At 38.3% G+C, this 14,669-nt stretch overlaps 1 protein-coding gene and 1 pseudogene across 1 annotated transcript; both read right to left on the reverse strand.

The window, feature by feature from the left end:
- Nucleotides 1-356: 356 nt before the first annotated feature.
- LOC148211113 (AT-hook motif nuclear-localized protein 20 pseudogene) lies at nt 357-1,588 on the reverse strand (annotated as a pseudogene).
- A 5,253-nt stretch (nt 1,589-6,841) lies between these two features.
- On the reverse strand, nt 6,842-13,593 carry LOC111018785 (Helicase protein with RING/U-box domain-containing protein). The gene is made up of 18 exons (XM_022295031.2): nt 12,507-13,593; nt 12,233-12,366; nt 11,979-12,111; nt 11,828-11,881; nt 11,140-11,289; nt 10,871-11,022; nt 10,626-10,710; nt 10,321-10,524; nt 10,000-10,143; nt 9,731-9,883; nt 9,425-9,492; nt 9,176-9,298; nt 8,988-9,087; nt 8,684-8,796; nt 8,011-8,587; nt 7,863-7,934; nt 7,637-7,735; nt 6,842-7,476 (listed from the first exon to the last, which is right to left on the reverse strand). The coding sequence occupies exons 1-18, from the start codon at nt 13,443-13,445 to the stop codon at nt 7,354-7,356; spliced, it is 3,423 nt and encodes a 1,140-aa protein (XP_022150723.1). The 5' UTR covers nt 13,446-13,593; the 3' UTR covers nt 6,842-7,353.
- Nucleotides 13,594-14,669: the final 1,076 nt, after the last annotated feature.

A 14,669-nucleotide genomic window follows, 5' to 3' on the forward strand; every position in this document is an offset into this window, starting at 1 on the left:
ATTTTTTTAATGAAATTCAAAAGCAAAGTTACGAGTTTAAATATTGGACAAATCAATATCGTTGCAGACATAGGGAGAGACCAGTTCTTCTGGTACATCCATCATATAGCCCCTAATTTTTTTCATCAAAAGAAAAAACACAGTTCTCAATACATAAAAAAGGAAGCTGCCAAATGCATGAAGAAATGAACACGCCAAGTATATTGAGTTTCAGCTTGAGCTTCATCTTTCCAAATCTCCAATCTAAATTAACCCCATACAATTAGACTTCATAAACCAAATGATAAAATCGAATTTATACGACAGAAGAATTAACAACAACAATCTTATCCAAAAGGGTAAACAACAAAAAACAATTGAAAAGACAAGCCAATTATCTTTTAATTCCTTTATTGATTTCAACCACAAAAAGAAAAAGAAAAAAAAAGGAGATTAGAAACAAGGGAGAGCCCAAGCTCAAGCTAATTAATTACTATATGAACAACAAACAACAAAGAAACATCATCTTTTTCTCTTCTGCTTTCTTCTTTTTCGTCTTCTTCTTTTTTTTTTTCTTAAAATCTCATCAACCCTAATTTCTCTCAATCTCCTTCTTCTTGTTGTTCACAATTATTAATCTTCCCATAAATAAGATCATCATCAGTTCATCACCCATCTTAAAATTTCCCCATCTAGCTTAGGGCTAGGCTAATGATTTTTGCAAATTTCTTACTTTTGTTTCAATTCAATACGGGGGCCGGACATAACCATACCCGTCGTGGGCAAGCTGCTCATGAACTCCGTTGGGAATCATGTCCGGCAGTAGATTGTACAACGGTAAAGTTGGTTCAGGCGGCATCCCGGTCTGCATCTGGCCTGCAGGCGGCGGGCTTCTCGGTCCAGCGCCATGGGCGGCGGAGGCGCTGCCGTCGTGGTCGTCAGAATCTTCAAGAGGCAATCTCTCATAAGTTGCATTAGCAAAAGTTGCAGCAATTACCATGATAGGCCCGGCAGCGACGAGCGAGCCGACGACGGTCCCACCGACGACCTGGCCCTGACCGCCGGATAAGTAAACGGTGAGGCCGGTGGATCCGGGCGGAGCAGGGCCGGGCAGGAAGGCGCCGGTGAGAGAGAGAATCTCGAACCTCCCTTGGAGTGGCATTACGGATGCAGGAGCGGCGGGCTGGCGTAGGGTGACGTTGGCGACCAAGCCGGTGGCACTGAGGACGCAGACGCCACGCTGGCGCTTGCGGGCGAATTGGGCAATGCAATCGGCCACGTCGGATCCGCCGGAGACCTCGAGGACGTAGCTCCGGAGCGCGTTGGGGCTGTCGCGCGTGACGAAGATGGGAGGTTTAGGTTTGTTTTTGGATCCGGGTGGGCGGCCTCTGGGTCTCCGGGTTCCGGGTTCGACGGCGCCTTCTTTAGCCTCGTGATCTCGGTCCTCCTCATCATCCTCTCTGCTGCCGCCGCTGTTTTCATCGCTTTGTTTGAAGATCGGTGAGTTGACCGCCGGGTGATCCACCCCGGCCAGCCCCACCTGCGTCGTCCACCAAGGATTCGCCAGATTTCCCCTTCCTCTTCCCCACGAAATCAAGAGGAAAAAAAATCAAATGTTTGAGGTTGAATTAGGGTGTAGGATTAATGGGTTTTGGTGATCTGTGAATTGTGGGGGAAAGAAACAGAAACCCTTGTTGGGTTATTGGTGGGGAGAGGAGAGAAACAAAAACCCATATGGTGAGAGAGTGGGAGAAAAGATTAGATGCAAAGAGGGAAAGAGTAAATTAAAGGAAACCCTTTGGATTGCTTGCCACCACTTCCACTACCGGACGGTATCAAAGAGCAGAGAGAGAAGAATAAACCCAGAGATAGATAGGCAGCACTAGTTTCTAATTTACTAATTGGTCAAATCTCAATTTCCCCCAATTGTTTTTTTTTTTTTTAACTGTTGTGTTGTATATTGATGAATTACAGGACGTGTGTAATAATATATTAGCAAAAAACAGCACAGGAAACTTGTTAGAAGCTTATTTGATAAAAACAAGCAAACCCAAAAAAAAAAGAAATGTTATTGATTCGTGATACCTGGTCTTTGTTTATTAATAGAGGTGAGTTTGGTCGTCCGCGGACGCACTGCTTTTAGGGGTTCTTGGAAATTAGGGTTTTTGTGGGTGGCGTGCGCGTGGTGGCCTAAGCAACAGTAAGCAGTAAGCACTTTTGTTTTGTTTTGTTTTTTCTCGAAACAAGAGAAGTAGTGAGTGTGAAAGAGAGGGAAATGGCATTGGGCCTAAATTAACTTCCTCATTTTCTAAGTGGACCAATGGGCTTTTTCATTTTACAATATCTGTCCACTACCTTTTAATTTCTTCAAAATGTTTGTTGCATTATTTCACCAATAAATAGGTAAACTTCAAGATGATGATGATCATCGGTCGGGTTCACGAGTTGGATTGGATCGGGTTCAAGGAGTATTTTAGACCAATCCAAATTTTCAAGTTGATTAAATAAGGGAACCAAATAAACCAATAAAAATGGTTAATGCAACCCAATCCAAAATTGTCGGGTTGGGTTGGGTCGAGTCATCGGGTTGCTCATATTTTTTTTCTTTTCCCTAAGGGTTTAGGGAAGAGAGGCGAGCAACATAGCGACCGTTCCTCTTCCTCATCTTACCCTTACCTGAACGAATGGTGTGGCTATCGTCATTGACCTTCTCCTCATTAAGGAATGTGCCGATCTGCTTCAAAAATTAATAGCAACAGAAGGTTTTCTCGATTCCTTCAATTGAGTTGCTAATCACAAAGGAATTTATGTAATAGACTCGATCTGGTGCCCACAAGCCTAACAAAAACCAAAGAAGGAATAGCATATGCAAAAATGGCGTAAACAACAATGACAGGCAACCGCTATTACGAGTGACAAACGTCGACGACGCTAACACGGCTGCAACGAGATGAAATTGAAGGAGAGATTCGAGGGAGATGAGATTGAAGGGGAAAACGTCGACAACGCTAGCACGGCTGCAACGAGATGAAATTGAAGGAGAGATTCGAGGGAGATGAGATTGAAGGGGAGAGTTGAAGGAGATGAGAGAGGTGAAAGAAGAGGGAGGAAGAGGAGCAAGTGCAAAATTGAACCCCGAACAACTAAAAGTGTGTGTATATATATATATATTTGTTTCAGTTCAAGTTAACCGAAATTATTTTTTGTTGAATCCATGAATCAAACCGAACTGCTGGACTCAGAAAAATTGTAACCCGACCCAAACCGAGCTTTTATCCAACCCAATCCAACTTTTACCAACTTGCATGGATTGAGTTGCTCGAATTCTTTGGGTTGTCGGTTTTTTTGATCAACCCCAATGATCCCAAGAATGAAATCGACCCAAATACTATTCTATCGCTAAAAGTTTAACTGTTAATTTATTTTTTTAGAAAGTATATAAAATATTTTTTTTCTCCTTCTTTTTGTCTTTTTCTTCTACTTGTCAAGAATTTGAAGGTAGTCAAACTAGTCGATAGTTAAGATAGAAATACATTATCACTAAGGCTTACAATGGATTTCTTCTCATCTTTTTGGGATCTCCCTTTCCCAAAAAAAGTGCAAGTTCTTTTTCTGGTGTACTATTCATCGAGGGCTCAACACATATGACAAACTTCAATCAAGGTACCCTTTGCTCCTTATCAGTCTAAATTGGTGTGTCCTTTGCAATCGTTCATCAGAATCTTTGGATCATTTATTTTTGCATTTGCCATTCACCTTAAAACTTTGGTACGTGCTTTTTTATGTCTTTAACATCTCTATGGGCTCCCTGAATTTACAGATATTATGTTAAAGGAATCTTTAGTGTCTCTACATGCAATAGAAGGAATATCCTTTGGTGTACAACAATTGGCTCTCTCCTTTATGGTCAATTTGGTTGGAGCGTAATAGTCACACCTTCTCGGATTCAGTTAGATCACATGGCCTTGGTCCTCTAAATCTCCTTTCTTTTTAACTACGATATATCAACCATTTCTTTAGATTAGAGTGTTTTCTCATGACCTCCCTTCCTAATATGTTTCTCACTACTTTTGAATGAAATGATTTTTCCTTTAAAAGAAAAGAAGAAGATATAGAAATACAAGATGGTAATAAATAATCACTCTCCAACATTTGACACACATGAATATCATTATATGGTCGTTGGTGGCTACAATTTTAAACTTAGTTGCTCCTAACTTTTCGGGATTTGGGTATTTAATTGTAATAAATTATACGTAAACATGATTTTTTGAGTTGGGAAGATAACAAGATTACTGAAAATAATTATAAATTGCCTTTACAAATGATATTTGTTTTAATTTTTCATTCAAGACTGTTACAGTCGGTTTTTTTTTTTTATTTATTTATTTACAAGTTGCATTCTTCCAATGTTTTTTAAGCCGTAGGTGTTCTTGTAAAGTGTTAACATTTTTCCGTCATTTTTACGGAATAAAGTACGATTTTTAAATTCTAAAAATACTTAAAAATGTTAGCATTTAACGAATGTTTTTTTAACAGTGCTTCTCAATCTCATTCTTAGTATTTCAATTGAACATCAATAAACTTTCGGTGAAAAGAGGCAAAACAAGAAAGAGCCAAAAATTTTCTTTTGATTTTTTTAGACTATATATATCCCTATCTGTTTCATTTAATTTTCTTCAGACATTTTATTTTAATTTTTGTCTTTTACTAAAAAAAATAAAATGATCTCAATAACTCCATCAATACTAGGAGGAAAAAAAGTATTTTTCAAAAGTTTCACTTTCATAAACCATACCTTTAACATATATATGTATTCTTTTAATTTCTTCTGACACTATATCATTTGGTCTTTCGATATTTTCTTATTAAAAGCTTTCTTTTCACATATTATTTTTTCAAGTCTTTGTTAAAGAATCTACTATTAATTTATATATTATGTCAATTGATATTTGTTCATCAACTGCCGTCAATCTTTTTTCATTATAAATTAAAATTTTGTATAGTAAAATAAAATTAAAAAAAACAAGTGGTTATTACAATTCTATTATAATACCAAACGACTGTGTATTATTCTTGTTTAGTTCAAAATTTAAAATTGAAACCTTCAATAAAAGGAATTGCTAGGGTGTGAGTTAATTATATTAAATTAAGTCTTCAAATATTGTATTGTTTGCCTTCTCTTTAAAATTCAAGCTTATGTCATAGACCATAGTTTACTTTTTCTTGCATAATACTTTTTTTTCTCAAATGAACAAATGGAAAATTTGAATTATCATGACAACACTAGCCACCACGCGTTTCAAACAAATAATTACAATTGATTATATATATATATATATATATATATATATAATTTAAAGTTTGAACGTTGGAACGGGTGCACACCTTATTTAATATCATTAAATGTATATTAATCGCTCTTTTATAATTTTAAATCTTCTGAATTGTTACAAACTTTTTTATTCTATTGTAATCTTGATTTTCTTAAGGCAACAGAAGATAGAAGACTCCTTTTATTATTTAAAAAATACTCGTTGTATTGATTATTTTTATTTTCTACCTATGCCAGAAAGAAAAAGAGAGAGAGAAGATAATTTTGATTTCTTTATATTTCTGTTTTTTCCCGTTCCATAAAAACAATACTGATATCATGTTAAAAAACAATTAAATAGAGCCAAAAAAAATAGAAAACATGAAGGTCAATAATTATTAAAATCATTTTAATAAAAAACTTGGTCCATGTAAAACGTAAATAAACATGATAAAAAGGAAAAAGAAAAACAAACTAATTACACCATTTTGAAGTTGCTTAATCATTAGGTTTGAATTCATTTGAATCCAACTCAATTGATAAGAAAGTCGGTTATCTTCAAATCCTACCCCTACATTTGTGATCTAGAAAAATTAAAACTAAACCCAAAGAAAACAACATAGTGGTAACTTAATCTAAAAAACATATGCGTGTTGTCTAGACTATTTTAGAAAAAGACAACTGTGAATAAAATTAAGTTCGTTGGAACTTGAAAGTGAAAGAGAAAATGAAGGAGGGACCAAATGGAAAAATGCTTCTGTTGTGCTGCCACGTCATGTCTGGTCCCGCCAGAGGTCGAGGTTGAGGTTTCATAACCACTGCTTCGGCCCCTTCCCATACCCACAAATTTGTCTACTTCAAAAAAATTTCTAATAAAATTTAAACAATCGTCTAACTCCCACTTCCAACCAGATTCGCTGAGAAAATGGAAGAAAATTAACGCAAATCCAAAACCATTAAAAATTTTGGTTCATTACAAAATACAAAGACCCCATTTGAGCTTCTCGCTCCTTCTCCTTCAAGAAGATTTACGAAGAAAAAACGCTTGTATATAATTATAATTTTTTTTTTAAAGGCAAATTTATACATACATGATACAACAAAGTGTTCCATGTTGGAAGCAGAGGAAGGAAATAAAATAAAATGAAATCAGACGGGCACAAAGGGGGTGGTCCTCTGGACAGGCCCATAATAGAATGGAGCCGCCGGGTGCTTCCACCTTGTAAAGGTGGCCGGTTTGTCCCGCGACCTCGCCTCCTCCCTCGCCTTGTTCTCACCCATCAAAACATCGACTTGCTCCAAGCAAGGAGACACCAGCGGGGATAGCAACGGGATCGCCACGTTCCAGCTCGCCGGCCGGCTTATCTGAATCGACGACGGAGCCCGCCTCTGCAGCCGGGTCGCCTCCTGGCTCACTGAATCGCCGGCGCCTCTTCTCTCTGCATCGCCCATGTGTGTTCAAACGAGAAAAACCAGATTTCTCTCTGCAGATTACAGTGGGTAAGAGAGTGGAAATGAGTTTCCAGACAACAGTGAGGGATTTCAGAATTCAGATTGCAATGCAACGCTACATTTATTTATTGAATGGTCAAACGCCGGGTTGGAGACCGGTCCCACTCCGAACCCATCCTTAAAAAAAGCCTTGGGAGCTAGGAATAGGATCCCCCGCCCCGACACCTGAATCGCACCGCTGTTCCACGTGTAAAGATAACATTCGTCTGAGCTATTCTAACGGGAACAAATTAGCTTAGTTACGTGGTCAATTCTGAAAATTTCAACGTAACCGCTACCCTACACGTGTCTGGCCCAGGTCATTCGAGTATTGCAAATGGTTGGTTGCCCTGCCCAATCGAATATTCCGTTTGTATCTCCCTTTTGGAATTAAGACTTTCCAACAAAATGACCCTTTCTTTTCCAATTTACAAAACAGCATCCGCTTGGTGCTGACTTTACAAAAGTTAAGGCCCATAGGAATTCTATTCCTTTGGGCATATGGCATCTGGATGATGCAGTAATATTTACTAAAAAGAAAAAAAAAACGAATAATAAATTAACACCGTTTATCTAAAAAGCATCTTGAGCTCTTCAATCCTGGCCGTCCGAACTTCCTCGTCAGTGAGGGCACCGGCGATCATTCGCTGCTTCCTGGCCTGAACTTGTTGCATGCGTTCCTCCACGGTGTCCTGTCCACGTGGTCGAATCACATACAAAATTATAAGTTTTGACCTTTGACGTTTGACCAAGTATTGAAGAACGAACGGGGTTCAATTTCTTTGCAACGTCAAATTTGACATGGATCTGAAGAAAGAATTTTCTAGAAGGTTAAGAAAATCAAAAATTCACCTTGACAATGAATCTTCTGACACGGACTGTTCTCTTCTGGCCAATACGATGAATTCTCATGATTGCCTGTTCCTCGACCGCAGGATTCCACCATGGGTCCTAAAGATCATGAACCAAACTTAAATGTAGTATTGACACACAAAAATGTCTATAATTACTGAAGATCTCCATTCAGTTCCTTCCCATTTCAAAAGGAAAAAAATAACTAGAAACTGAAGTGAAGTACCATTATGAAGACATTCGAAGCTGCGGTTAGATTCAATCCAACCCCACCAGCTTTCAGAGATATTAGCATCACCTGAAGTTTTAAGCGGAAAAATAGAGTAAGAAACATGAAGCTAAACGAGAAGCAATGCGAAATAATGTTCATATACCTTTTTCTCCTTGCTTTCACTGAACTCTTTTAGAACTCTTTCCCTTTGTTTCTGCGACAACTTTCCATCAAATCTAAAGAATCCAATTTTTCTTCTCTTCAACGGGATCTCTAGAAGATCAAAAAACATGGTCCACTGGCTAAAAACAATGCTCTGTTCACCTGAACCCGACTGATGAATCTGTTCCAAGCATTCCAGCAGTTTTGATACTTTTGAAGACTCTTTCCAGTTCTTCTCAACGTCCACGCGAAAAGGACTCTCTGATGGACATGTTACGAGGTCGGTTTTCCTGAGCAATTGCCTACAAATTGGGCACAGCCCAGTTGTTGGAGTCCTCCAGCTTGAGAGGAGACACTCCCTGCACATCCTGTGCGCACATGGGGTGAGCACAGGGTCGTCAGCAAACTCCATACATATAGGACACTCAGTGTTTTCACCCCACCGAATGCACTCTACAACCTCTTCCACATATGCTCGGGTGGGTGCAGCCTGCTCCATCGTGATAGAATCGCTGTTGGACTCGAGGAACCTTCTTGCAAGCTTGTTCAAGTTTGCATACTGTTGCAAATCTCCTCGGCTGCAAGTTTATCAAACCAAAAGGATGGTTTGCAATAGAATGTCAGAAAACAGGAAACCATGTGTTTTTTTAATTCTTCATTTTGCTCATCCCTACCTCATTACAAGAAATGGGTGGTTGCAACACTGCCTAAGTCGGAGCAATAGCTCTAGGATGTTTGCATAGTTGTGGAGAACCTTTCCTTGAGCCACAAACTGGTCAAATTGGACCTGTTGATTCACATAAAAGAATGGTGAGTAACGTTCTTGGCCAAGCCACTTGTCGTTTGAGATTGTTTTTTACTGAGAGCTACTAATCTACTTGTGAACTTGACAAGCAAAAGAGAATATGGTGTTATATCTTCTTGCTTGCTTCTGCAATTTAAACTTAACTAAAGATCAATCTACTCTGAACAACTTACTTTGGATCTCTTAAAAAGTGCATCATAAAAATCACGTTCAGCCTCTGACTGTTTGCACGTGACGGTTTGAATATCAGTTGGAGGGAGAACAAGAATAGGCCTAAATCAGAAGAGAAAAATGTCAAATGCCTTTAAGTCCCTAGTGGGGAATAAGAATTATGAGAATGTAGCGAAAAAGTAAAAACTACCTTCCTTTTGCATCCTTTGTATCTTTAGTTCTCCTCAACATAAGTGGCCTCAAGATAGCCTTGATCAGTCTCAAGCCTCTAGGATCACCATTTTCATAAGGCCTTTGAATCAATTTGTTCCACCTAACCAAATCCAAAATTTCAGGTAGGGGGTAGAAAAGTTAGCAAGACCTACCAACATGAGCAATCCAGCTCAAACCAAAATATGCTGAACTAAAAAAAGTTAGAATTAACACTATCATCTCCTACCATGCCCAATTGCACCATGGCTCCACCCGCAAGAAGCATAAGAGGCTGAAAAGGTCTTCCAAGTTATTCTGTAGCAAAACAAAAAAAAAAAATATCTTAAATAAGATGCTAGAGCACAAATTATAACTTATTCCTTATATCGTGACTGAGTTTTTACTACCAGAAAAAGATCGGATGTCAAGTTCATCGAACAAGAATAAAACATAAAAGATGCCAAGTTTATTAAACAAAAAAAAATATGAAAGGAAGTACAATTTTTTCATAACGTTATCATATAAAATACTAGAGAAAATTGGCAATGTGGACCTGGAGGGGGGTTCCTGTAAGACACCATCGACAATACGAGTTCAACGTAAAGGCAGCCTGCGCAGTTTGTGTCTTTGATGATTTAATTGTATGGGCTTCATCTAGCACCACTCTGTACCAATCAACTCTGTGGTAAATACTACACTCTCCATCCTGCATTAGAAGTGAAGGGGCCATAAAACGTGAGACGGAAGAGTGAACATTGGGAAAAAGAATTCCATCATCGTTAATGTGTACTGTGAAGTTGGGAATAGCATATAACCACTCACACTCTTATAGGCCGACGTTAGGACACCATACGTTGTCAAGACAACATCATATCCTGATAACACATCAGGGTTATTGGTTCTGTCACCACCATAGTGAACAAATATGGAAATACTCTCAGGCTCTGAATGTGTTTCAAGTTCCTCCTGTGGTTGCAAAATTCAAAATGATCATAAGAGAGAAAATATAATGCAGATGCATTTTGTGGTTCGGTAAGGTTTTCAGCAGCAAGATTGATGTATCTCCTTTCAGCATCAGGGACTGATAAAGCTTTTGAATTTAAACAAAAGGACGTCTATGGATTTTCAAAAGAGGATATATACCTTCCATTGGCCCAACAAAGCCATTGGACAAACAATAAGAGTGCCACCCTTTGCTTTATCGGTGGAATTTGGACTCCTCTTCTCAGTAGCATCATTCTTATTCACAGCAGGCTTTCGGTTATCAAGACATCCTCTCCCCATTCTCGCAAGTATTAGAGCAATTGTCATAACAGTCTTGCCAAGCCCCATAGCGTCTGCGAGTATCTACACATTTACATCACAAGTTAAGTACAAGTAAATCCTACCTATAGACAAAAAAAGATTCATAAAACTAAATTTAATCATGGCTTTATATGAAAACTAACCCCTCCTCTTGCCATCTGCGTAGCAGTTGGGAATTTTGTAGTCGACTCCCCGGAGAAAATGTTCACATAAATTGAGAACGCTCTCCTGCAAATTGGAAAACAATTCAATTTCTTTCATGGCAAATATGAGACACTACAATAAAGGAGTTTATTTCCTCTCTCTCTCCCTCCCTCTCTCTCTCTCTCTCTCTCTTCTTTTCTTTTGCTCCTCGCCAGCACCTTTTCCATGGACTAAAAGTACATACTCATCACAAACACGATAGGCTGCCCAGCATGGATGAAGGGTTTGTGCAGCCTTTTCAACATCGATCCCCTTCTCTAACTCAGACATCCAGTAAAGAGCTTGTTTCTGATAAGGCCTTAGATCGCATGTCAGTGTAAGTGGAGGCTCCATTTCCTGAATTTCACATAAATATCCTAATGAGTATAACTATGCACAGAGTGTAAGTTTCACAGGAGAAACCTTGTCATGGGCCGCGAATAAAAGATAGAATAAGATTGCCATGTGACTTACATCCAAATTATACATATCCGCTGCACCAACAAGCTTAGTCAGTGACGATTCATTAAGAGTTTGGTCATCTTTGTTCTGATCTGCAAATTGCTGGCAACCCTTTCTTCGCTTCACAATAGGTAGCATTGATGCTGATTCATCTGGATCGTCCTATTCTAACAGAATTGGTTATTTTAACAAGCCTGGAAATGTCAGCAGAAAAGATTTATGCCTGTCTAAAATGAGTGCCTGATGTCTGTTTCATTTCGTAGTCTACAACAGTATGACAGTATTTACAATATGATTGGGTGATAATGTTAATGGTCTTTCTTTGAGAGGGACTGTTATTTGTCAATGGCGTGTTTTTCCAAATTGTTAAACGATCCAACATAGTTGGGGGTATTCCATCAGCAGGGCAGAAAGATGTGAACATCAAGAATCAACTAAATCACATTTTTCCACCAGTTATTAAGAAAACCATGTTCATTATCATTCCTCCTATTTGCAGACATGCATTCAATGCACACTCAAATGCACATGGAAAATCAAAACTATATCATATAGGCCATCATAGGATTAATTAATCCTCAGTATCAGAATTTCATTTTAAAAAACATACAAAAGTTGACTAAGATCGGGAGTAACAAGTGAGCAAAAATAACACATTACTACAGAAACCATAACATGAGTAGAAAATTTTTCAACATACTTCAAGCTTTAGCAGGCGCTTCCGTGAATCAAGTTCTTCTGGAGTAAATTCAGCCTGAAAATATCAGAACATAGAGTAAGAAAACAAACTGAAAAACTGATTAAGTCATAGTGCATTATTTTCTTATGAACAATTCTTAATGGATGATAACCTTCTGGTATGGTTTGATTTTCAGTAATTTGAAAAGGGTTAGAAGAGGGTAAATTGTAGAGTCAATGTGTGTGGCCTCCAACTTCCATGAAGCCGTATCAATGTCTGAGAATACCGAGCGATGAATATAAAAGCTGCCAAATAGATAACCATTGAAATTCATTAGCACTTCTGATTTCAGTTGAGGTTGCCATAAAAATCCAAGATCCCAAAAGAATAAAGGGAAAAACAAACCAACTTAATTCATCACACTACCTAACATATAGCAGGATCTCTTGCATTATGTGAAGGTTTCCCGGTGCAGCTATACACCGTCCAAGAATTTTAACTTTCCCGGAGTTGACAAGTGGAACTACACATTTTGCCCACTCCATTGGTAGGCGACCGATCTAAAAATAATCACAGCAAAAAGTTTACATTAGACAGATTATATTTATTGTCATTTTACACGTATATAGCACAGGAGATGAATCACATGTAATGAAATTTCACGAGAATAAAATGGTTCAAACTACTATCTATCACACACCTCTCCATGACGTTTTGTTGAGAATCGAACAATCCATTGCGCGTTAAATCTTGAGCTTGAAGAATGAAATGCAAAACTAACAATTTCATTGTCTGCCAATTTATTCCCCTTCGTTGTGGACATGGCCGTGACCATTGTCCTTCCCACCAAAAACCAATCTGGCTCAACTGGGAAATCCCCATCTTCCACCTTGCATCTCCCATCATTAGACACTGTTCCTTTCTTCTGTATACTACTTGAATCAACCGAATGCATTTTAGACTTTCCTGGAACCAAAATTGGAACTTTTTCAGTTCCTGCGGTTGCTTCTTTTGCAAATACTCTGTTCTTAAACTCCAAATCTGGTTCTTCCTTCACTCTCGCATTTGCATTAGCACCAGGTTGTGCAATCGTCTCAACCACTTCCTCCTTTACTTCAACCTTCGCACTTGAAAGGCTGCTCGGTTTTACCCCCACTGCAGCCGGATTTTCCTTTAGGATCTTGCGACATTCCTCGTCACTCATAATTTTCGTGTTCGTCAGTTGAATAAATTCTTCGAATGTCATTCTAGACGTTCCAATTACTTTAGGCAAAACCTTTGGGCGATCCGAGCTCACTTCCCCGCTCTCTACGCCTTCGTCTTCGAGCCCTGAAACCGGTTCCTCCTTTACTCGGACCGTTGAGTTTGTTCCAGTCGGTTTCGCTTCTTCCTTGGACTCCATAGGATCATCATCCTGCTTAATCTGGGCCGAAACTCGAGCACCGGTGCTCGTGACCGTCCGCACGACAGTCAAGGGTTTGGCCAAGAACCCAGGATTTTGGAGAATGTATTTAATAGCCTCATCTGAATCGTCGCCGTTCCTCGACAGAGTCCTCACGATGAATGATTCCGGTAACTCGGGGCCTACCGCCGATCGAACCTTCTTGATTTTCTCTTCTAGAATGCCGTTTGCCTCCATGGTCGGATTGATTAGAAAGTTGGGGTGCGAGGGAAATCGTCAAACCATTGAACTTTTCTCCGCTTCAGAGAAAAAATGTGGAAATCGGGAACTGTGGATTGAAGGAAGGGTTTCGGGTTTGTTTATAAGAACAGGAGAGAATGTTGGCGCGAACCAGTATTTGTATGCTCAACTTCGCGGTCTTTTTTACTGCTCGTGCGCCGCTTACTGTGCTAATCGGCAAAAATTTTTGCGGGAAAAAGAACCGGCAAAATGGTAAAAACGAAATATATATATATATATTTTTTTTAATTTTATTTTACCATTTGACAGGCGATTAATTATTTTCCTTTTTTATTCACTTTAAAGTTTTTGAATTATAATGTTGCCATCTGAGTGTGAGGTTGTTTCGTTTTTTCCTAGTTTAGCCGCACCAATATTAATTATGTTCATTCCAGAAAATCCAAACTCTTTGAGGAAGCAAGACTCTATAAAGTATAGTATAGACTATAGTCCCACCTCATACTAATATTATTCCAAGATTCTTTGCAATAGTGGTATGAATCTCGACACTAAGTCAAAGGGATAAAAATTGCAATGTCGTATTTAATTCAGTAGTTATAAACCTTTTAATTTCAAAGTTTTTTCACTTTATTGGAGGTCATGTGTCTTTTCATTTTCTTGGATGTTAGGTATCTTTGTATTTTAAAGTCCTTTAATTTCTAGTAGGTTACAAGTCCTTTCATTTACTTATTTGAGGACTTTTCACATGATTGCCCAAGTGACTATATAAAATCAATTTGTGGTTTTTTTAAAGTCATGATATATAGTTAAGATGTAATGAAATTATCCTTAAATCTTTATTTTAGTTAAAGAGCTAATGTATTGTTGCAATTTTATGACAGCTTGCATGCTAGCATCATTCAAATGAGAATTGATCTATCTTGTTTCTGGAGTGATTTTGATCTCAAACAAAAAACGAGTTTTTTTGTCTTGAAATATTTAATCAACGAGATAATCCGGTTTTTACTTTCCTTAGATTGTTTACATAATTGGTTTTGGGATTTTTGGAATTGAGTTTTATGGCTCTTTTTTTACAAAGTTTTTAGGTCTTCTTTTAACATTTCCACAAATTTGATTTCAGTTAATGGCCTGTGAATCAGACAGCACTAAAAGCAATAAATATCTCAACACTTTCAGTGAAAGACAATGTGCTTTCGATTGACAGAGGTAACATATAATATC

The sequence above is a fragment of the Momordica charantia genome (assembly GCF_013281855.1).
Source record: "Momordica charantia cultivar OHB3-1 chromosome 5 unlocalized genomic scaffold, Mcharantia_2.0 BLBB01000005.1, whole genome shotgun sequence".
Taxonomy (NCBI): Eukaryota; Viridiplantae; Streptophyta; class Magnoliopsida; order Cucurbitales; family Cucurbitaceae; genus Momordica; species Momordica charantia.